Source organism: Aquarana catesbeiana, linkage group LG01 (genome assembly GCF_042186555.1).
Source record: "Aquarana catesbeiana isolate 2022-GZ linkage group LG01, ASM4218655v1, whole genome shotgun sequence".
Classification (NCBI taxonomy): Eukaryota; Metazoa; Chordata; class Amphibia; order Anura; family Ranidae; genus Aquarana; species Aquarana catesbeiana.
In genome coordinates, this window is record NC_133324.1 from 49,854,172 (window position 1) to 49,879,763 (window position 25,592).

Here is a 25,592-nt window from a genome sequence, read left to right on the forward strand (position 1 = left end):
GAGGACATATTACAGGAGGACCCAGGCACGAGACACTAACTGGAGACAAGCAAGCTGGATGTGATTGTACATGCGTGTATATCACAACATTTAGGTTAGGGCACCAAGAGCACAGGTGACTGGAAAGCAGTGGCTTACTACCATATGAAGATTTATTGGATGTGGAAGTCATAGTTTTTCACAGTTTTTCACCAAATTATATATATCATTTTTTTCCATGAAAGTGAAGTTACTGTTTAAGGCATTTGCATGGACTGTATATATACATTCAGCCATATCTGACTCTTGCAGTTCTATGGACCAGCTCTCTGGGCACCGTGTCTGATACACTTGAAAGCCTTTTTTTCACCATATAATAGGTGGGTACGTATTTCTTCAGGACTTTCTTTAACTTTCCCCAATTGCTCAGCCTGCAACTGGCATGCAGAATGAGATGACATGTGCATACCCAGTTTGAACACACATACATATGGACAATTTAGAGAGGAGCCAGTTGACCTACCAGCATTTTTTCAGAGTGTGGTAGGAGAGCACAAGAAGAACATTCAAACCCCATACAAAGTTATGTGTATCTAAACCCTAATCCTTAGATATAGTGGTTGTATTAATTTCCATTTTTCAGGCATTTGTTTCCTTTACTTTCACCTGGTGATCCTGCCAATAACACACTTTATGTCCTAGGGTGTCAGCACTCACTGTACTGTATCCATGGGAATAGGGAGGGTAGAAGCCCCCCATAATAGGTACAGCAGGTGTGCAGACCCAGGAGCCCAGAGCAAAGATGGTGGAACCCCTCATAATGGACACAGGTGTGCAAACCTGGGAAATCAGCACACTGATGGAGGGAAGCCCTCATAATGGGTACAGCAGATATGTAGAACCAGGAATTCAGTGCAGGGATTATGGGAACCCCTCATAATGTACACAACAGGTGTGCAAACCTGGGAACTCAGCACAGGGATAGTGGGAACCCCTCATAATGAAGATTCGGGGTCTTGAGAAAGGCAGATGGCAGCAGGAGGTCTGGATAAGGGCGTGGAGGACTATCAGGACTCTGTAGCTGCTGCCTGTTGATCTCGGGGTGTGCGGCTTTTCTTTCTATTCTTGATTCACTCCCCTATATTTTCAAGATGAAATATATTTTTGATAAAAGGCTACATGCATGGTGACGGTGATGTTCCTTAGTCTGGCTCTCCTGTAGGGATTGTGTTGTGCGCAATTTGGTTTGTACCATTTATTATGTTCTTGTTTTGTATTATCATATTCAATTATTTTGTAAATATGTTTTATTTATTTATTATGGTTTTATTGTATATAAGTTGTTGTTTGTAAGTTTTTTCAATAAACAAAATTAACCCCTCATAATGTACACAACAGGTGTGCAAACCTGGGAACTCAGCACAGGGATGGTGGGAACCCCTCATAATGTACACAACAGGTGTGCAAACCTGGGAACTCAGCACAGGGATGGTGGGAACCCCTCATAATGGGTACAGCAGATATGTAGAACCAGGAATTCGGTGCAGGGATGATGGGAACCTCTCATAATGTACACAACAGGTGTGCAAACCTGGGAACTCAGCACACTGATGGTGGGAAGCCCCCATAATGTGTACAGCAGGTGTTCAGACCTTGGAACTTAGCACAGGGATGGTGGGAACCCCTCATAATGGGCACAGCAGGTGTGCAGATTCGGGAACTCAGCACAGGGATGGTGGGAAACCCTCATAATGGGCACAGCAGGTGTGCAGACCTGGGAACTCAGCACAGGGATGGTGGGAACCCTTCATAATGAGCACAGTAGATATACAGACCTGGGAACTCAGCACAGGGATGGTGGGAAACCCTCATAATGAGCACAGCAGGTGTACAGACCTGAGAGCTCAGCACAGGGATGGTGGGAAACCCTCATAATGGGCATAGCAGGTGTGCAGACCTGAGAACTCAGCACAGGGATGGTGGGAACCCCTCACAATGGACACAGCAGGTGTACAGACCCAGGAACTCAAAGTCGGGATCTCTCCAAATACAGTCCATGAGAGAGGAAAGAATACCCAGAGATAGAAATCTTGAGAATAAGTGAGATTTTTTTGGTGCACATGATGCTCATACAATGTCTTTGCAGCTCTCAACCAATTAAAAATGTAAACCGCGGAAGCCCAGACCCATTCTATGGCTGATTAAGGCTTATTACAGCTCCACTTCCTCATGCAGTGTTGCAGCTGAGTAGTTCAGAAAATCTTTTCTTCTACCTGTATAAGAACAAAATTCTGCAAATAATAACCTTTTAAAAAGCAAAGTGTTAAATATTTAAAAGCTGTTTTTTAATACGTTCTATAATTGGCCCATTCATCCCCAAAGTGCTGGAGCATGTCTTTCTTTCTCTCTTTTTTTTTTTTACAAGTAGAGCAAAGAAGTCTTCAGCAGAACTGGCTACAGGGCATTTTTTTAGACCTATTTATGATTAACTCAAAGCAAACGACATAAAGAAAACCTGTGGGAGAAACACAGGAGCTGTAATGGTTGACCGCCTTCTGAAAATGCTTTTTGTTTGTCTTTCTCTGCCCTCCCTACTTTCTAGGTCACAGGCCTCTCTAGGTCCTACTGTGCATGTTTGTGCCTGGTCAGTGCCTCAAAAAGTACTGCAGCCATTGGGTCAACACGACAGCCAGGTATTTATAATTTTCAGAGGGAGACATAGCCTGGTGGTCATAGGCATTACAGAAAAATGTTATATTGTGTCAAAGAGAAACCACCAACTAGATGATGTTCATTGGTATCCTTAACCCTGGGGGGAATCCAAGCACACTTCCCCCGTGGATTTTCAGAGAAGAAACAATTAGTCACCTGATTGGAGCTTTAGGTCTAAGAGGCCATTCATCTATCAATGCCACAAGATGTTGATGTTTATTCAGCCTGTTGCCACTAGTTTGAAATATCATGTTGGCCTTTTCAGAAGAGACTTTTAGCAAATAGTTTATACTTCTGAGCTATCCAAGAATGTAAAATCTTTTTGTTCCCATAGCACCACTGAATTGACCTTTTTTTAAGATAAGGTGTAAGAGAGTGCAAAGACTGTTATGGGAAAACTTGGGCCTAGACCAGGGTTGATAACCTTTTCGGGGTAATAATTGTTTCCCCCCATGATGACCTCAAAGAAAAAGAAGGATGAGTGGTCATTTGATGTCTGCAATCTGAAGAGGCACCATTAGAGAACTTAAGGGAAGTGGAACCAAGTATGATACCAAGAAGCCTATTTCTGCTTCTGAAGCTGCAACTGCAGAAAACTGAGGGTCGCACACAGGTTACATCACTTCCTTGTAAAAACGTTATTCAGTCAAACCCAGCATACTGCATGTCCCTGTGTGAGAACCACCCCTCTTGGATGAGTTTCACCCCAATGGACTTAGTCATAGACATATCTCGAGGACTAAGCTTGTCTAAGGTGAAGCATATTAACAAGAGGCAGTTCTTAGATGGGGACCCGCAGTATTCTGGCTTTGGTTGAATAAAGCTTTTACAAGGAAGTGACAGCATCAGTTTGCACCTTCAGTTTGCTGCAGGTAAGGTTTTAGGAGTGTGTATGGGCTCCTTGATGTGTGTGGCTGAAAAGGGAAACTGGAGACTGGAAACTGGAAAATCTCTACTTCCCTTGAGTTCTCTAATAGTGCCTCTTCAGATTGCAGACATCAAATGACCACTCATCCTTCTCTCTCCTTGAGGTCCTCATGGGGGCAAACAAAAATTCCCGATAAAAAGGCATCAACCCATGTCCACTGTAGCCCCAGTTCCCGTTCACGATCTCTGCACGCTCTCCCTCTCTTCTGCCATTATCCTTATCTTTATGAAGGATGATTCCATGGTGCAATGTGAACAAGTTCTCAAATTCTTGGATATTTAAGAAATATAAACTCTTTACTTCTAAACAGGGCAACTTGATATCATTTTGAACTTGTGGCAATGGGCTGAATAAATGTCAACACCTGTAGCACTGACAGGTGGAATCCCTCTTGGAATCCAAGCACTCTTCCCCTGAAGAGCTTCAGAGAAGGAATTGGTGGTCACCAGATTGGAGCTTTGGGCCAAAGCTTCCACCTTTTGCTGCCACAGGTGTTGATGTTTATTCAGTCTGTTGCCATTAGTTTGAAAAGATATCATGTTGTCTTTTCAGAAGAGACTTTTAGTAAAGCGTTTATAGCTCATACCTGAGATGTCAGAGAATGTGGAATCTTCTTTTTCCTATTACTCCATGGAATTTACCTTCTTAAAAATAAGGTAGAGGAGACCACCATTTGGATGATGTTAGGTGCCAGATTGGCACTTTGGCCTCCCAGTGTATTATGGAAAAGGATACCACCTAACATCATCCAAATGGTGGTTTCTCCTACCTTATGTTTAAGAAGGTCAATTCCGTGGGGTAATATGAAAAATAAGATTCCAAAGTTGGATATCTCAGAGGTTTAGCCTATCTACTAAAAGTCTCTTCTGAAAAGGGCCGCATTATATCTTTTCAAACTAATTGCAACAGGCTGAATAAACACCTCTGACATTGAAAGGTGGAAGAAAAGAAGAAATGGCTGCACATCCAGAGGTACCAATTGCCTTTTATTTATCACCTTAGTGACACCGAAGACACCAGCATGTGGTCACGTATTGAAAGGTGGAAGCCTTCTTAGGCCCAAAGCTCCAATCTGGTGACAAACAGTTCCTTCTGAAGGCCGCACGCCAATGATGTAATTTCACTGTAACAATTCACCTATCTTATCTTGCCACTTTCAAAGATAAGCCAAGTGATGGAAGAGAGGAAGAGACTGCAGAGAATCATTGTTTCCCGCTATACGGACCTCAAAGAGAGAGAAGGATGAGTGGTCATTTGATGTCTGCAATCTGAAGAGGCACAATGAGGGAACTCAAGGGAAACAGAGGCGCTCCAGGCTCCAATCTCTCTCTTCAGCCACACAAATCAAGGAGCCTCTCCCCACCCCTAAAGTGGACCAGGGTTAGACCAGAACCACCTCTCACTAGTGCATTTTACCCACGAAGGGTTAAGTCGTAGGGAGCTTATGACTATGACTGATGGGGTGAAACCTGCCAGAAAGGGGCGGTTCAGGTCCAACCCTGGGTTCACTCTAGCCATAAGTTAACATCACGGTCTCTGCACTCTCTCCCTCTCTTCTATCACCTACCTTAGACAATAAAGTAAGTGAATAACGTTTTTACAAGGAAGTGACGTCATTAGTGTGCAGCCTTCAGTTTTCTGCAGTTATTGGAGAGCTGTCAGATGAGAACCAATTAACCTGATTCCTAGTGCGGTCCTGTTTTCGACAGTGGAAGCATCCTGCGTTGGGCACACTCTATGGAATGTGGCACTAAGACAATTGGCACCCACTTACCATGCTCACATTGAGGGGTATTAGGGAAGGTCTTCCTGAGTTGCTTTGTTAATAACTTTGGTCTCCCAATACTAAAGAGAACACATGAGAGAGAGAGGCCCACGGTGCGTGTTATACATTTACATACTACATTTTCAAGTTTCTCTGTGCCGTTCCTTCAACTGTAGCACTAGAACAATACGTACACTGTGCCATTTAACTATTTCTACATTTCCTGGGCCAAGGTTCCTTACTTGCACATCATTATTTCCCATGTAAATGCCGAGATGTGGCCTCTTCCTTGATGGTACGGCGATACTGCAAGTCAGCACTCTATTTGCTGTTTAAGTATTGAATATGCAATTAATGGGAAGATATCTGGTCATGCCTAGTAGGGAGAAGAAGGGGAAAATAGCTGAATAATGCAGTTTGGGGGCAAAGTATCAGTGCAGGGTTATATATGAGAGTAATTGATGTTGCTGAATAGCGCTGAATATACATCCCTCTACTGACTCGATGCGTGAACTTTGTCCTCGGAGGATGAATGGGGGAGGCACGTGGAGGCACCTACATTATGTCACCCGGCTTTTTTATGCTAACGACATTCTCCGTTCCTACTTTCAAAGCTTTGCTTCGCTCTCCTTCATCTTTTGAAGTAGCTGGCATCCTGAAACTGAGCGTTTGCCGATCCATGGGTTTTTTAAAGGGGGATTTGCCAAATAGCCAATCTCTTGCGAGAGCCATCTCTTGTGTTGGGGCCCATTCACATCTATGCCTTGGGATAATGCATGTTTACTGATATGTACGTAACGTGGTGCAGTGTGTTTTGGTGCCATTCATTAATTCAACTTTGCAAATGCACCCCAAGGCACACATTGTGTTTTAGCGCACCACCTGTGCATTGTGCTGTGTTGAAAAAAATAATCAGATGCGTTTTTAATGCATTCAGCAAGCCCATTGGAAATGAATGGCCTGCCTAAGGCCTTGTTCACACGTACGTCAATTTTTTTAAAGCGTGTTTCCACGTGATTGACGTGCAATGTGTTTGTGATGCACTTAGAATGAATGGCACCCAAACACGCATTGCACGTTTGCAGCGATCGTCACCAAAATCTGGAATTGCGGGCAGAATGGCGGTTATTCTGCCCGCGATTCCAAATTGCCAAGTGCGAATGGGGCCTGAAGAGGAATGAGCACTCGGATTGCTCTTCTGGAAGAATTTGACATGCAGTGGGGAGGTGTCTTATCTATAACCGATTGGCCCCCGCACAAGCTCACTGCAACCGCATGAACTGCATGAAGTTGTGGGGTGCTTGTAGAGCGGCCCCATTCATGAAGCAACAAGGGGTATCATTTCTGCCACAGCCACAAAGCAAATCATCATGGCCACAGTATGTGTACACCCTTGGCTGTTGCCTCTGTAGCTAAAGGTGGTAGCAGTTGGGGGACAGTAAAACCGTGGCTCTGCTGTAGGGTTTTACTGCCTCCCAACCTCACATGTGAATGAGGCCTTAGACAGAGAGCATGTTAGCACCACAAAGCTCTGCATTAACACATCAACACAATGCATGGTATGCCTTTACATTGTATTCAGTAGTTTTCGTCAGAGAGTCTTGTGACTTCCCTATATCCCTGACACACTGTATATTCATGGTGATGCTGCTGTTACCTATTGCAGCATGGCAGCTGTCTGTGTCATTTTTCCGCTTACTAGACCATGCAAGATGTCCTCCCTATGCTCTTATACCTCCTATAGCACATGTGTCAAACACAAGGTCCGTGGGCCAAATCTGGCCCGCCAGGCCATTTCATGTAACACTTGCAGTCAGGGCTTTTTTTTTCAGCCAGAACCCAGCACACTGTGCATAGCACACTGCTAAACCCTGCAACTATATGTAGTGCACTCCTAAACTCTGCACTCTGTACATAGAGTTCCCCTAAACTCTGCACTCTGTACATAGCCCTCCCCTGAACTCTGCACTCTGTACATAGCGCTCCCCTGAAACCTGCGCTCTGTACATAGCGCACCCCTGAACCCTGTGCCCTGTACATAGCACACCCCTGCGCTCTGTATATAGTGCACCCCTGAACCCTGCGCTCTGTACACAGTGCACTCCTGAACCCTGTGCTCTGTGCATAGCACACCACTGACCCCTGAATTTTTTACATAGCACACCCCTGAACCCTGCACAGTGTACAGAGCGCACCCCTGAACCATGCGCTCTGTACATAGCACACCCCTGAACCCTGCACTCTGTACATAGTGTACCCCTGAACTCCACACTTAAGGCACTCCTGGTATTTATTGCTCCCTTAAGATCCTCCCACTAGCAGTGCAATATGGCCACACCCACCGTTCAATGTGATTCGATTGGGGGGGGGGTTGAGTTTCTTCACCTATTCTAAGAAAAGAAAGCCTGGGATAAATGATGTAGTCTTACAAATACAATTGGCCCTTTAAGGGCAACCAAAATGCGGCTTCTATAAAATTGAGTTTGACACCCCTGTCCTATAGGATGCCTAAACACCTCCCACCCCCCACTCTCAGAGCCTGAAACATGTTAGCCTAGCATTGTGCAAAGATTCTCTTTACATAAACTTTCATTCCTAATCTATTGTGCAATGGAGCCTGGAAGACACATTTTAGTCATTATACTAGAAGTAATAGTCAAATGATTGAGAAGGTGTCTGTTACGAAAAAATTTACCTCTTTACCTACTGTATAGAATGCGAATATTTATAAAACTGTACTGTTAAAGGTAGCTTTAGGCCGACTTTTTAAGGTCAATCCAAAGAAAATTGGGGGACTTTGGTCACTCTGGGATTCTGTGCTTAAATGATCACGTCTTCACATTTCCCCACCAGTAGACGTCAGGGTCTCTCTGCCCTTTAGAATTGTACAAAAGGAAACTGGAGGATTAGGAACACCCCAAGGTGAGTCGGATTAAAGTTAGGAACTGTCGCAGGAATCCTCCAGAAGTATTAAAAAAAAAATGACTGCCTGTGCGTCCAAGAAGCAGAGGCTGTTTGGCCATAACAACGCAAAATGCCAAGAAACGCTGCTAAATGCGGCTAAACGCAGTAATGCGCTTTTAGCTGCGTTTGACGTTTTTAGGCGTTTTTACATTTTAGGAAGTGTGTTTACTATAAGAATGCTTAAAAAAACGCTAATGCTCATTTTGAACGCTGCTTTTTTCCTGACAGCAGTGATTGCGTTTTTTAAACGTCCTGTTCATGAGCCCTAAAATATAAAATACAATGAAGCTTTCTTAAATTGTTTATAAAAGATATAATAAAAAAAGAATCAACTCAACACATTAAAGACTCTATAGAGGAAATACTATATGATTGTAATATAACAACACTTGACCCCCAAGATCATTTCTGGCACTTTTTTGTTTATATGTAACAATCAGTATTTTTTTGCTAGAAAATTTCTTAGAGCCCCCAAACATTATATATATATATATATATATATATATATATATATATATATATATATATATATATATATATATATATATATATATATTTATATATATATATATTTGTATATATTTTTTATTTTTTTTTAAAACAGAGGCCCTAGAGAATTAAATGGTGGGTTTTGCAAATTTTTTATGTCACACTTTTTTTTTATGCAGGAGATTATCAAAACGCATTTTTTTTTTTTACACTGTCCCTTTAATTTTTTTTTTTTTTAATCACTTTTATGTCTATTACAAAGAATGAAAACATCTCTTGTAATAGAAAATAAGGGGTGACAGGTCCTTATTATGGAGATCTGGGGTCTATAAGATCCCAAATCTCTCCTCTACCCTTGAAAGCAAAAGTTTGATCTTTTGCTTAAATTTTTTTTTTTAAAAAGTTGTTTACTTCTGCCCTAGACCGGAAGTGACGTCATAACGTCGCTCTGGTCCTCCAAAATTATAAAGATGATCAGAGATGATCTGGTTTCTGTTTATCTCTATGGCCAGCCAGACGAACCATCGGATCGTTTCTCGGGCTCCCCAGTTTGAACGGTAAGCCCGAGAAACACTAGCGAGATGCAGGGCGGGGGGGGGGAGCAACCCCTCCTACTGCTTCTGAAAGCAATCCAGTGGCTAATTAGCTGCTTGAACAACTTTCATGAGAAAGAGAAGCACCTTCTGAGAAGAATAATACCAGGGTTATAGCTAATAGCTACCAGAGTTATAGCTAATACTGTATTTTCAGCCATAATCCTAGTAAACCATTTGCAAGCCACAAAGTATATATACATATTGTGGTCGACAAGGGGATATTATTGTAATGTACCCAATAACAACTTAACTGCCTTTTCTGACACTTTTTTATACTGTAACAATCAGTATTTTTTTGCTAGGAAATTTCTTAGAACCCCAAACATATAAATGTTTTTTAAAGCAGATGCCCTAGAGAGTAAAATGGTGGGTTTTGCAATTTTTTTTTTTTTATGTCACACGGTATTTACAAATTTTCAAACACACTCTTTTTGGAAAAAATACACTTGAATTTTAATGCAAAAAAAAAAAAAAACCACAATACAAAACCCATTTTTTTTGGAAAATAAAAAAGATGATGGTACGCCGAGTAAATAGATACCAAACATATCACGCTCTAAAATCACGCACGCCCTTGCAACGGCAGCAAACAACTTATTTTTTTACTATCCAAAGTTTTTACAGGTTACCAGTTTAGATTCACGGAGGAGGTCTGGTGCTATAGTTACTGTCCATGACCTGACGTTCACGGTGATACCGTGTGTGGGATGATCGCTGTTTGAGTGCCTGCGTAAACTACGCAGGTAGTCGCCTTTGTGCGCCAGCATGAGGGGACAGGGGGCACGTTACATTTTTTTTTTTTGGCAGTTTTTTTTTTTTTTTTTACACTGTCGCTTGAATTTTTTTAATCACTTTTATTTATTTATATTATGCAAACATCTCCTGTGACAGTAATAGGCAGTGACAGGTACTCTTTATGGAAAGATCTGGGGTTTACAAAACCCTAGATCCCTCCTCTGCCCTTAAGAGCATTTGATCACACCAAGATTGGTGTGATCAAATTCTTTTGATTGTTAAAAATGAGCCGTTGACCCCCGGGGAAACCGGAAGTGATGTCAGATCATCGCTTCCAGATTACCATATTATAGAGGCGAACTGAGCCGATCCGGTCAATCTGGACTACCGGTGGGACGGTCCCCTTCCCCTGCTTGTTAAAGCAAAACAGCGGCTAGGGGCCTCCACAGAGTTTAATCAGGCACTGCTTCTGATGCAGTTATCTAGATATCTCGAGGGGAGCGTCTTCAAACCATAATGACAAATAGCACACAGCAGATCGTTGCAGACATTCAGAGAAATTATACAAATCATGGTTTTCTTAGATGGCTTAGTTGGAATAGCGGAAAGTCATGCGGCCATTTCCATTGCCAAATATCACCAGACAAATCAAGGATGACTGACGGCCGATAGAGATGTCACGGCAATGGACAGAGGCCTTGTCAGATGTCTACATCCCTTACAATCTCCACCCAGACACGTATATCAAAGATCAAATAAGAGAGATATCAAATCCACCCAGACATTGACTCCAAATGTCATCATCTCTTTTGCACTCGGCAAACACAACCTAGGTTTGTAAAACATCCAGGCCGATCAAACATTTCAGCTAAAAACTCCACCACAAATACAGAACACACTGTACTCTTTCTCTGCACTGGTCCCACGTTAACTTTATTTAAAGGGGAACTCCGGTCCAATCTAAACCTCGGTAGCAAGTATGAACTTAGAGCGCTGCTCAAACCTGGATGATAACAGGTGTCCCTACCGGTATTGAGAAAGTGGGAGCAGGTGTCAGGCACTAATTCAGAAAGGTGGACCTATGTGGGATAAGAAGGGTCTGTGACCAAGCCCCAGCAGCCAAGGCGAAACAGGTCATGGGCAGGGGTGTATTTATCATGAGGCAAACAAGGCTTTTGCCTTTGGCAGCATTTTTCAGGGGGGTCTCCCAGGCAGAAGAGACACTATGAGCAGTGAGATCACTACAGGGGTGCGGACCACACCCGGGTGACACCCGCCAGAGGAGTGACACCAGGAGCGGCTGCGGACTGAACATTCGGTGACAGAGGAGCAAAGCAGGAGGTAGCGGTGATTGCAGCCTCCGATCCCAAAAGTAGCTCACTTGGCAGAGGAGGTTGGAATCCCAGGCTGTGACCGTGCCTCGGCAGCCTTGCTACACACAGCTGGTTCAAAGGAGGGGGGGTGGGAGTCCCTCTCTCTCACTCCCCTCCCTCTCTCACTCCCTCTTTCCCTCACTCCCCCTCTCTCTCTCTCCCTCTCAAACCCCCTATCTCCCCCACCTCTTTCCCCCCTCCTTTTATCTCTCAACCCCCTCTTTCTCTCACCCCATCTCTTTCTCTCACCCCTCTCTCTCTCTCTCTCTCTCTCTCTCTCTCACCCCCCCTCTCTCATCCCCCTCTCTCTTTCTCACCTCCCCCTCTTTTTATTACCCTCCTCTCTCTCATCCCTCTTTCTCCCTCTCTCTCCCTCTCACACACACACCCTCTCTCTCTCATCCCCTTCTCTCTCTCTCTCTCTCTCTCTCACTCCCTCTCCCCCCCCTCTCTCTCTCTCTCTCTCTCTCTCTCTCTCTCTCTCTCTCTCACACAAACACTCTCTCTTATTCTCCTCTCTCTCACTCCCCCCTCTCTCTCTCTCTCTCACCCTCCCTCTCACCCCCTCTCCCTCTCTCACCCTCCCTCTCACCCCCTCTCTCTCTCTCACCCTCCCTCTTACCCCCTCTCTCTCTCACCCTCCCTCTCACCTCCCTCTCACCCCCTCTCTCTCACCCCCTCTCTCATCCCCTCTCTCTCACCCCCTCTTTCTCTCACCCCCACTCTCTCACCCCCTCTCTCTCTCCCTCATTCCCCTCTCTCCATCACCCTTCCTCTCACCCCCCACTCTCTCACCACCTCTCTCTCACCCCCCTCTCTCTCACCCCCCTCTTTCTCTCACCCCCCACTCTCTTACTCCCCTCTCTCTCTTCCTCACTCCGCTCTCTCTCTTACCCTTCCTCTCACCCCCCACTCTCTCACCCACTCTCTCTTACCTCCCTCTCTCTCTCACCCTCCCTCTCACCCCCCACTCTCTCACCCCCTCTTTCTCTCACCCCCGCGCTCTCACCCCCTCTCTCTCTCACCCTTCCTCTCACCCCCACTCTCTCACCCACTCTCTCTCACCTCCCTCTCTCTCTCACCCTCCCTCTCACCCCTCACTCTCTCACCCCCTCTCTCTCACCCCCTCTTTCTCTCACCCCCGTGCTCTCACCCCCTCTCTCTCTCTCACCCTTCCTCTCACCCACTCTCTCTCCCCACCACTAAAGAGGTGGACCTATAATAGAAAGAGGTAGAGCTAAAGAGGAGAGGGTGGGGTTTACAGATTAAGGGGTGGATCTTAAACAAGAAGGGTGGGGCAAATTTAGATGGAGGGTGCCCAATTTTAGTCTTGCCTAGGGCAGCACACAACTAAAATACACCACTGGTTAGGGGGTGTGGCTGGAGCAGTGCTGGCTGAGGGCAAACACAGTCATATCCCCATCTGAAGCACTGAGTTAGTTTGATCAGCGCCTTATCCCACATATGTCCATGCCTAGGTACCAAGTAGATTGAAAACACCAGCTTCTAATTTTCGTCTACATTTCAGAGTTCAGCTAAACAATTATTTTCCAAATCTGTTTAAGGTTCATTGTGCTCGGGGTGACAACTGTTTGTCAAATTTGGTGTCAAGGCCCCATCCCCTTTTCATTGTCCAATCACACCAATGTCTTTCTATCTATAGGGAATATATTTTTCTTTATTGATATGTTGCAGTTTATATTGTATAAGATACTCAAACATCTGCCAAGACCGGAGTTCCCCTTTTACTGAACAAGACAGCTTCAAAAGTCAAATAAATAAAATAAAATGTGTGTTTCTCTGTATTTTTTTAGTATTTATATATTTTTTTTAGGAATCTTATTTAGTTTGAGGTATTATATAATGCAACATTGTAACCCTTTTTATCTTAGCCTTGTTAAATGCTGTTAAAGGCACAGTCCACCTTTAAAAAATGAATGCACTAACAATGATAAAATTAAAATGTGCATTTATTATATTTTTAGATTCAGGCCTGCAGAGCAACCCTTAATCAGTGTGTCATGGGTGTAGTGCACTGGCTCTTGCATTGTTCATCCTCAGTTCCAGGTCTGTACGAAGGTAAGACCTTCTGTGATGGTGCTGGAGAAGGTTGTGAATGGACTACAATTCTGGTGATGTCGCCACCCTGCTGTTGGTGCACTCTATCGTGGATGCAGATTGGTCTTGTAGTATGTTCACTGGATGATGTGGATGTGTGGGGGTGGAGCCACAAAAATTACAACCTACAACAAGAAGCACCCTGCAATTTAGGTTGGGTTTAGGGTGCTGGTATTTGGTATTTCTGACCATGCTTTACGTTCAGGCCTAAATATGGAATATTTTTTTAAAAAATTTAAACACGGTCTAAAAAGTGGATTATACCTTTAAAGTGACTGTCACTGGATAAAAAGTGTAAAGAATTATGAGCTGCAAATATAGTGGGTTCATAATTCCCCTTCCCCTATTTCCTCTGTTCTTGGCTCTGTTCTAGAGCTATGGCCACCTGAAAAAGCTTCACACTTGACACCTCTGGGAGTGTCAGATACATGCACCCTCCACTCCATGCCTTGGTTCCTTTCACTGACCCCTATGACACTGCTGTGGCCTATAGGGATGTACGAGCAGGCGGGAAGAACCATTGTACCCTGCAGGGGGGGACAGGCATCTGGCACACTGGAAAATGCTGAATCTGAAAATTCTTCAGACAGCCATAACTCTGGAACATAGAAAAGATCAAAAGAAGGAGCCACAGGATGGGTGAATATAAACCCTCTTTGTAAGCGAACAAGTGAATACCAAAAGCTGCTGAAAGGGCCCATTCACTCCGGCATTAACCGCACATGCAGTAAGGCATATTTTGTTCTGTGTTGCATTAGCGTAGCCCATTCGTTTGAATAGACTGCTCAAGACTCTTGTCTTTCAACAACCTCATTAGGGATGAGTTTGGTTCAGTCTAAATCATGAAGGAAGATGTAATTGCAGACCCAATCAGTTGCAGGAGGGTCACCCCACAGCTCCACGTACACAAAGGGGATGCCCATGACATCATAGACCTAATATGGCCACTTGACCATATTAGGTCAATGTCATAGGCTATATTAGGACATAATTGACCTAGTATGGCCAAACAGTCATATTAGGCCAATGACATTGGTCATATTAGGCCAATGACATTGGCCATATTGGGTCAATGTCATTGACTTAACATAGCCATGTAACCCTAATAGATCAATGACATCATTGGCCAAATATGGCCACATGGTCACATTAGATTAATGACACCGGCCATGTTAGGTCAATGTCATCGACCCAGCAGGGCCATGTAGCCTTAGTAGATTAATCACATTGGTCATATTAGGCCATAAGTGACCTGATTGGGCCACATGGCCATATTAAGTCAATGACATTGGCCATATTAGGCCATATTATGATATCATTAACCCAATATGGCCACATGGTCATATTAGATAAATGACACCGGCCATATTAGGTCAATGTCATTAACCTAACAAAGCCATGTAGCCCTAGTAGGTGAATGATATTGGCCATATTAGGGTATAAATGACCTGAATGGGCCACATGGCCATATTACGCCAAGGACATTGACCACATCAGACCATATTATGACATCATTAACCTAATGTAGTCACATGGCCATATTAGATCATTGACACCGGCCATATTAGGTCAATGTCATTGACCTTACAGGGCCATGTAGCCTTAGTGGGTTTAACAACATTGGCCATATTAGGTCATATTAGGACATAGTTGACCTGGTTTAGCCACATGGCCATATTAAGTCAAAGGCACTGGCCATATTAGACCACATTATGACATCATTGACCTGGTATGGCCACATGGTCAAATTAGATCAAAGACATTGGCCATATTAGGTCAATGCCATCAACCTAACAGGGCGATGTAGCCTTAGCAGGTCAATGACATTGGCCATATTGGGACATATTAGGACATATTTGACCTGATTGGGCTGCATGGCTATATTAAGTCAATGTCATTGGCTATATTAGGCCATATTATGACATCATTGACCTAATATGGTCACATATTAGATCAATGACACTGGCCATCTTATGTCAGTGATGTCAGGTGAATCTCTGGCCCCTTTTTGTACTTGTAGCTGCAGAGAATACCCCGAACACAAACGATTGAGCTAATGCTGAAAGCTTTCTTCTGGGTTTGGCTGAATGTGGTTTAGGACTAAACTCAAGCTCATCCTTAAACATCATCACCCAGTCTTCATTGTTTGACCATAGTCCATGTCATCAGGTGGTTACTGCTAGAAGTACTCATCGAGCACTAAACACCAGAGGACTGGTGATAACTGTATTCCTGTGTGTTAGAACCTTTATTACAAAAAACGTGCAGGAGATTGTGTAGTGTGGTGTGGGGGTGGTGAGGCTAAATTATTATTATTATTATTTTTTTAAAGGTGGCCATAATTGACCTTTAAAAGCATCAAATTTGTCAAAAGTTGCAAGTCCGCAGCAGAAGTTAGCAACAAATTTTCATCATCGTTCGACACAATATATCTTAACAAGGCAGTCATTGGTTTCCTAGGCAATGGCTGCCACCTTTCAGATCATAATTGAACGTGGGGGGGGATTAAAAAAAAAAAAGTGCAAAGTACATAAAAAGAAAAAGAATTAGATAATAAAAAGTTCTATGGAGGGAATGTCCCCGCCACTGATTACGCTGCTAATTGATCAGCCGCACAGCATGACAAAATCTAACAGCAATCACGGTACTTAGCGGTAATGCTTGGAGCAATGTAGACTACTACCTCCTCGACTTTCGCTGTCTGCTGGCTTGACCTGGATTGGCCGGTTCATCTGTAGAGAGAGGAGAGAGAGCGCACGGGTTAGCGTCACAAAAATACTGTGACATTAAAATACTGTGAAACAATGTAACATGCTTCCAATTACACATTAATACTGTTAGTAGTGATAATAGTAATAAAATATATATAATAATACAGTATCTCACAAAAGTGAGTACACCCCTCACATTTTTGTAAATATTTTGTTCTATCTTTTCATGTGACAACACTGAAGAAATGACACTTTGCTACAATGTAAAGTAGTGAGTGTACAGCTTGTATACCAGTGTAAATTTGCTGTCCCCTCAAAATAACTCAACACACAGCCATTAATGTCTAAACCGCTGGCAACAAAAGTGAGTACACCCCTAAGTGAAAATGTCCAAATTGGGTCCAAAGTGTCAATATTTTGTGTGGCCACCATTATTTTCCAGCACTGCCTTAACCCTCTTGGGCATGGAGTTCACCAGAGCTTCACAGGTTGCCACTGGAGTCCTCTTCCACTCCTCCATGACGACATCACGGAGCTGGTGGATGTTAGAGACCTTGCGCTCCTCCACCTTCCATTTGAGGATGCCCCACAGATGCTCTATAGGGTTTAGTTCTGGAGACATGCTTGGCCAGTACATCATCTTTTCCCTCAGCTTCTTGTCCCTTGTCCCTCTACCAGCCAACATTGAGAGGAGAAACAGCAGACTGATGCATGATCCTTCAATTGGCTGTTGAGCTGGCTATTTGATAGACCTTCAGAAACAGCCCAATGGCCAAATAAAGGAGCACACATGGCAGGCTGACAATGCTGATGCCAACTGAGAGGCATTTGCTTAGCGTTGTCAGCCTGCAACTGGAAGTGTTGTTACTGGCGGGATCTCCAGATAAGAAATTTTGCAACAAACTCACCAAAAAAAAAAAAAAATGACTTGCTTAAGAAAACTGTATACAGCGAGGTGTGATAGCGAACATACTAATTAACCGATCATGGGTTTACAACAAACACTTCAATTACTCCAGGTCAGTGACACTCTTGTCATTCTCTGAAGCGGGGGTCACTGCCCGCCATACCCAGCCAGATATATGATCCCCGATTGTGCCACAGGTAGAATCAATTAATCCACATCAGAAGCGATGAGTCCAGTTCCCATAATGAGTATCAACTTGACATAAAATGTTCTAATTACATGGCGGAAGAATGAATGGGAAGTAATTAGGATCCCCGCTCGGTGCTCCTCGGTGAAGGAGGGCGTTGACGGAGAGAAAAGTGGACCTTTAATTGCCTGAGATTGGATTTTACTGTAATTAGAACAGTTGGCTGGAGATGTTGCATGAAGCTTTATGGTGATTAAAGAAAGGAGAGCAGACCTTCACTAGGGATGGAAATACACCTTCACCGTGCCTTGGATGGAGTTATATCCACAAAGAGGTACTATGTCCTATTTGAGACCCAGGTACTGGCCAGCTCAGGGATGGTGGGAACGCCTCATGGTGGCAGAGCAGGTGTACAGACCCCGCAAACTCAGCACAGGGATGGTGGGAACTCCTTATAATGGGCACAGCAGGTGTACATACATGGGAACTCAGCAGAGGGATGGTGAGAACCCCTCATAATGGGCACAGCAGGTGTACATTCTGGGCAACTCAGCACAGGGATGGTGGTAACCACTTATAATCGACACAACAGGTGGGCAGACTGAGATGGTGGGAACGCCTTGTAATGGGCACAGTAGGCATATAGACTGGGGAGCTCAGCTCAGGGATGGTGGGGACCCCTCATAATGGGCACAGCAGGTGTACAGACTTGGGAACTCAGTACAGGGATGGTGGGACCCCCCATAAGGGCACAGCAGGTGTACAGACATGGGAATTCAGTGCAGGCATAATGGGAACCCCTCATAATGGGCACAGCCGGTGTACAGACCTGGGACATCTGCACAGGGATGGTGGGAACCCCTCATAATGGGCACAGCAGGTGTACATTCTGGGCAACTCAGCACATGGCTAGTGGGAACTACTTATAATGGACACAACAAGTGGGCAGACTGAAATGGTGGGAACCCCTTGTAATGGGCACAGCAGGCATACAGACTGGGGAGCTCAGCTCAGGGATGTTGGGAACCCCTCATAATGGACACAGCAGGTGTACAGACCTGAGGACTCAGATCTCACTGATAGAGTCCTAATAAACAGGAAAGAATGTCAATGGGTTTACCATTTCTGCCTCTGCCAGACACTGAAATATTAGTCTCTGGTGGAGTGACCCTTTAAGTCAGGTGATCCTGTACAATGGTATTTGGCATACAAGCGGCTGAGTGTTGTAATTCCATAAAGGAGAGATGTGGTGAGAGCTGGGCACACAGAGAATTATTACAAAGCTCCTGACCCAAACAAATCACTCACAACCCCGCTCGCTTCCCCTACAAAATCATCCTGGCCTGCTAAACCCAACATAGATCACAGGAGACAAGCCATAATCCATCCATCCATGTATTGATCCCTCCTCTGCTTTCCATGTTCCCTAGACAGGGACAGAGCGAGAGGCCGGCTGGGTCAGCTCAGGTTCAGCAGCAAACCGTTCGACTCGGATGAATTTTTCCAGTTTGCCGCAGCAGTGACAGAACTGGTTATACAACGCCATCTGTACAGGACTTAAAGAGAACCTGTCACCAGACCAGTCATTTTAACAAAATTCTTCCCATGAGATTAAATGTGCATTTAATGTCCTAAATTCATGTTATTTACCTGTAAAAGTCTCCCTTGTATAGACATTCAAAAGCTCTGAGACTGCTGCTGGGTGCCGCCATCTTGAATGTGATGTCAGCAGCCCCAGCAGACTCAGAGCTGTCACTTAAGTAGTGTAAGGCTGGCCATACATTATACAATTTTCTTGTACAACTTTCCATTAGATTTACCAAAACCATATAATAGGAGGTCAAAACTAAACACTTTCAATTTGTATGCAATCAGACAGGCCCTCGCACTACATAGTTGAAGGTAAATCTAAAGTACATTGAATAAGAAAAATGTATGGTGTATGGCCAGCTTAAGTATAGTTAATATAGTGCTCCCCTTTACTCCTCAACCAGCAGCTACATAAAAGGTTATGTAGAGGGATCAGAGATTGCAGACATACTACAGGAGATGATCAGAGACTGAAGGCATGCTCCAAGAGATGGTCAGCGACTGCAGACAAACAAAAGGAGACCAAGAAAGACTGGGTGTGTCCAATGACTGTATGTGCTGGCCAGCATGTACAGTCATTAGGCACACCCAGTCTTTGTTGGTCTCCTTTTGTTTGTCTGCAGTCGCTGACCATCTCTGGGAGCATGCCTTCAGTCTCTGACCATCTCTTCTATTATGTCTGCAGTCTCTGACCATCTCCTGTAGTATGTCTGCAGTCTCTGATCATCTTCTATAGCATGAATGTAGTCTCTGGCCATCTGTTGTATCATGTCTACAAACTCTGATCATCTCCTGTAGGATGTTTGCAGTCTCTGACCATCTCCTGTAGTATGTCTGCAGTCTCTGACCATCTCTTGTAGTATGTCTGCAGTTTCTGACCATCTCCTGTTGTATGTCTGCAGTCTCTGACCATCTCCTGTTGTATGTCTGCAGTCTCTGACCATCTCCTGTAGTATGTCTGCAGTCTCTGACCATCTCCTGTATTATGTCTGCAGTCTCTGATCATCTTCTATAGCATGCATGTATACTCTGGCCATCTGTTGTATCATGTCTACAAACTCTGACCATCTCCTGTAGTATGTCTGCAGTCTCTGACCATCTCCTGTAGTATGTCTGCAGTCTCTGACCATCTCCTGTTGTATGTCTGCAGTCTCTGACCATCTCCTGTTGTATGTCTGCAGTCTCTGACCATCTCCTGGAGCATGTCTGCAGTCTCTAACCACCTCTTATAGTATGTCTGCCATCTCTGACCATCTCCTGTATCATGTGTGCAAACTCTGACCATCTCCTCTAGAATATCTACAGTCTCTGACCATTTCCTGTAGTATGTCTGCAGTCTCTGACCATCTATAGCATGAATATAGTCTCTGGCCATCCGTTGTATCATGCCTACAAACTCTGATCATCTCCTGTAGGATGTTTGCAGTCTCTGACCATCTCCTGTAGTATGTCTGCAGTCTCTGACCATCTCCTGTTGTATGTCTGCAGTCTCTGACCATCTCCTGTAGTATGTCTGCAGTCTCTGACCATCTCCTGTAGTATGTCTGCAGTCTCTGACCATCTCCTGTTGTATGTCTGCAGTCTCTGACCATCTCCTGTAGTATGTCTGCAGTCTCTGACCATCTACTGTTGTATGTCTGCAGTCTCTGACCATCTCTTGTAGTATGTCTGCAGTCTCTGACCATCTCCTGTATTATGTCTGCAGTCTCTGATGATCTTCTATAGCATGCATGTATACTCTGGCCATCTGTTGTATCATGTCTACAAACTCTGACCATCTCCTCTAGAATATCTACAGTCTCTGACCATCTCCAGGAGCATGTCTTCAGTCTCTAACCATCTCTTATAGTATGTCTGCCATCTCTGACCATCTCCTGTATCATGTGTGCAAAAACTGACCGTCTCCTCTAGAATATCTACAGTCTCTGACCATCTCCTGGAGCATGTCTGCAGTCTCTAACCACCTCTTATAGTATGTCTGCCATCTCTGACCATCTCCTGTATCATGTGTGCAAACTCTGACCATCTCCTCTAGAATATCTACAGTCTCTGACCATTTCCTGTAGTATGTCTGCAGTCTCTGACCATCTGTAGCATGAATATAGTCTCTGGCCATCCGTTGTATCATGCCTACAAACTCTGATCATCTCCTGTAGGATGTTTGCAGTCTCTGACCATCTCCTGTAGTATGTCTGCAGTCTCTGACCATCTCCTGTTGTATGTCTGCAGTCTCTGATCACCTCCTGTATTATGTCTCTCTGACCATCTCCTGTAGTATGTCTGCAGTCTCTGACCATCTCCTGTTGTATGTCTGCAGTCTCTGACCATCTCCTGTAGTATGTCTGCAGTCTCTGACCATCTCCTGTTGTATGTCTGCAGTCTCTGACCATCTCCTGTAGTATGTCTGCAGTCTCTGACCATCTCCTGTATTATGTCTGCAGTCTCTGATGATCTTCTATAGCATGCATGTATACTCTGGCCATCTGTTGTATCATGTCTACAAACTCTGACCATCTCCTCTAGAATATCTACAGTCTCTGACCATCTCCAGGAGCATGTCTTCAGTCTCTAACCATCTCTTATAGTATGTCTGCCATCTCTGACCATCTCCTGTATCATGTGTGCAAAAACTGACCGTCTCCTCTAGAATATCTACAGTCTCTGACCATACCTGTAGTATGTCTGCAGTCTCTGACCATCTCTTGTATCATGCCCACCGCATCTAACCATCTCCTCTTGAATAGCTACAGTCTCTAATCATCCCCTGTAGAATGTCTAAGTCTCTGACCATCTCCTGTAGTATGTCTGCAGTCTCTGACCATCTCCTGTATCGTGTCTACAGTCTCTGACCATCTCCTGTATCATTTCTGCAGTCTCTGTCTCCTGTAGCATGCCCACCATCTTTGATCACCTACTATACTATGTCTGCAGTCTCTGACCATCTGCCATTGCTTATCCACAGCCTCTGACCATCTCCTGTAGCATGCCCACCATCTTTGATCACCTACTATACCATGTCTGCAGTCTCTGACCATCTGCCATTGCTTGCCTACAGCCTCCGACCATCTCCTGTTGTATGTCCGGTCTGTGATGGTTTTCTGTAGTATTCCTTAGAGTGAACATGTGAATATGTGGGCCATTTGGTGATGTTGGAGGCTGTAATTGAGGCCCTCCATCTAATGTGGGTTGACCATCACCAGTCCACTATGACACCATGCTGAAATTGCCAGACACAGTTCACCCACGATGAAGATGAGATCTGGGGGAATAATCCAGATTGGCTCTCCATCAGCCTGCCCTGACAACCTCATCTTCCATGACATCAGCACACATTCAGAATGACCCCCGCTCCTTGTATGGACCCCCATTACTCCACAAAGCACACCATTGTCTGCGGAGAGCCCACTCTTCAGGTCGCCTTTTTAAGATTAATCTGTTGCCAAATCTGCCTTTTCCCCGTAATTGTGGCCAAAAACCTCAACTGAAGCCCCCCGCCACCCCGCCCCCAACTCCTTTGGCATCAACACGTGCGGATACATTAAACAAGACATTCCATTAATTCCTTCATCATCATAAGTTAAGAGCGGCACATACTCTTTAAATATTCATTCAGCTATGAAAACTGAGCATTAAAATTTTAATAATGTCAAGCTCGTTTGAACCGTTCTCCTCGGGGACCGTTACAATACAATTAAAAATAAATAGGATGATTGATCGTCTGGGCTGCCTCACCTGTCCGGCTCTACTGCTGCCCAGAGAAAAAAAAGTGGGATGGCAATCGGGGGGGCCGAATGCTCAGGCAGAGAGCCGTAAGCTCTAGTGTGGTGTTAGTGGGTTAGACGCCGACCGTTACAGTAAACTACGCTGACTTATTTTTCAAGGTGCAGGCTCCAGAGATCCATAGGATTATATTATAATTCAAGTTTTGAAAGGCCTCATGATATCACTTTTTTATTATGGACAACCCTTTGCACAAAGTTCACCAGCAGCGGCAATAATAACCTGAATTACTGTACGTACAAGAAAAATAGAAATTAAAAAAGAAAAATTCAGTACGACTCTAGATGGCATTTCCTCATAGTTTTTCCCTTTAAAATTGTTGTAAGTTCAGCAAAATCCCTGCTGTATTCCCAGAAATCCGTTGAACTCCTAACTTCCTGTTTAGCTGAAAACGCTGCCTCTGCTGCACTGAGACCTCCAGCAGGTCTTCTCATCCCTGCCAAGTCCACCTCCCCTCTCCTTAACCCCCTCCCCTCATTCTGCATTTGAGCAGGGCTGCCAACGGTAATGGGTGTGCCAAACAGCATTGTGCGGCAGCACCATGTACTTTTGTGTGGCGCTTATTTTGGAAAAGGGTCAGGGAAATTTTTTTCCGTGTTTCTCGTGCATAAGGCAGCTCATTGATATGAAAAGACTTCCCTACATGCGGCACGCAAGAAAAACACGTGGTAAGACGTCCGTACTTGGTTGCACCTGCACCTTGGCGCTTGATGAACCAGGTCCATTGCAACAAATTAGTTGTCCTACAGGTGACGCGTGGAAATGCATGCGCACTTGGTCGCACCTAGACCTTGGTGCGTGATGAACAAGATCCATTAAAAATGAATGAGCTGTCCTACACGCGACGCACGGGAAATGAACGCGCACTTGGTCACACCTATACCATGGTGCTTGCAGAACCAAATCCATTGCAATTAATGGCGCATGCTCGGTCGCACCTGTAGGTGTTAACTTAGTCTCAGGGAAATATGGAGTCAGCTTTCCAAAACAATTACTCCAAGCAAGTGTGCCTACCACAAACCAAAGGCAACCAGGCAACGGCCAACTTCAGGAGCCCATATTAGCCTCCATATCTGGCTCAGCCTCTGTTCCCTTTTAAGATATCAGTTCCATAGTTTCAGGCGCCTTTGCTTAGCCTTAGCCGCCATTCATGGCCCTATCATTCCAAGTGGCCTCCATGGAAAGAAGGCAGAGCCATTGTCTGCGGCTCTTCAATGATTCTATTAACGCACCTTCCACCGCATTATATCGCTAATGCTTCCAGACAATGGAGTGACATACCTGGAGTGTTTCCAATTTCCAATATCCAATATTTGTTAATCGCATCCCCACGCATTTGGTAATGGGTGTGCCAAACAGCATTGTGTGGCAGCGCCATGTACTTTTGTGTGGCGCTTTTTCGGAAAAGGGTCAGGGAAATTTTTTGCAGTGTTTCTCGTGCATAAGGCAGCTCATTGATATGAAAAGACTTCCCTACATGCGGCACGCAAGAAAAACACATGGTAACACGTCCGTACTTGGTTGCACCTGAACCTTGGCGCTTGATGAACCAGGTCCATTGAAACAAATGAGTTGTCCTACAGGTGACGCGTGGAAACGCATGCGCACTTGGTCGCACCTAGACCTTGGTGCGTGATGAACAAGATCCACTGAAATTAATGGCCTGTCCTACACGCGATGCACAGAAAATAATTGCGCACTTGGTTGCACCTATACCATGGTGCTTGCAGAACCAAATCCATTGCAATTAATGGGCTGTCCTACAAGCGACGGGTGGAGACGCATGCATGCTCGGTCGCACCTGTAGGTATTACCTTAGTCTCAGGGAAATATGGAGTCAGCTTTCCAATCCAATGACTCCAAGCAAGTGTGCCTACCAGAAACCAAAGGCATCCTAGGAAATATGGAGTCAGCTTTCCAAACCAATGACTCCAAGCAAGTGTGCCTACCAGAAACCAAAGGCCAACTTCAGGAGCCCATATCAGCCTCCATATCTGGCTCAGCCTCTGTTCCCCTTTAAGATATCAGTTCCATAATTTCAGGAGCATTTTCTCAACCTTAGCCGCCATTCACGGCCCTATCATCCCAAGTGGCCTCCATGGAAAGAAGGCAGAGCCATTGTCTGCGGCTCTTCAATGATTCTATTAACGCGCCCTTCCACCGCATTATATCGCTAATGCTTCCACACAATGGAGTGACATACCTGGAGTATTTTTCAACCCCCCTCGTAATTTATCGCTTTTTTCCGCCGTGGGAATATGTTGTTTGAAAGCTGCGCGTACACAGAAAAAACAAACAAAAAAAAAAAAGCTGCACGCGGTTATCTGCCGCGCAGCATTTTCCTCTCAAAATTGAGTTAATGTTTTATTATTTCATAATTCAATAGGAGAGGGTGCTTAAACAAGCGGGGCTTTGATTAAATGTGGGAGGAGAGCCATCGCGCAGGAACAAGACAGTTGCAAGTGCCAAAAACTCTGATAAATCCCTTTTCAAAACGGCCAACTGGGAACGGAAGGTATTAGCGGAAGATTATGCGGAGTAAGGTAACAATTCCCCCAGATACGACTTTAAAATGAACTTTTCATGTTAATCTACCCAATTAGTGATTCTTTTATGCTCCTTCCCCATCCAAGATGTACAATTCTCTCGCATTGCCGGCTGTTTTGGCTTTGTTTCCATGAAAGTCTATGGAAACCCCAACAATTTACTTTTATTATTTGCTCCCATTTTGTCTGTTAAAGCTGAACTCCGGCATCAG

At 44.5% G+C, this 25,592-nt stretch overlaps 1 protein-coding gene across 22 annotated transcripts in view; it reads right to left on the reverse strand.

The window, feature by feature from the left end:
* The window catches only part of CELF4 (CUGBP Elav-like family member 4), a 1,454,628-nt gene that overhangs the window by 545,897 nt on the left and 883,139 nt on the right, over window positions 1-25,592 (reverse strand). For all 22 annotated transcript variants that reach the window (XR_012242761.1, XM_073618612.1, XM_073618635.1 and 19 more), the window contains exon 3: window positions 16,343-16,391. Coding sequence is in view for 21 of the 22 variants with exons in the window: in XM_073618612.1 (XP_073474713.1) it covers window positions 16,343-16,391 (49 nt within the window). In the remaining variant the exon portion in view is untranslated. The remainder of the gene's footprint in view (window positions 1-16,342; window positions 16,392-25,592) is intronic.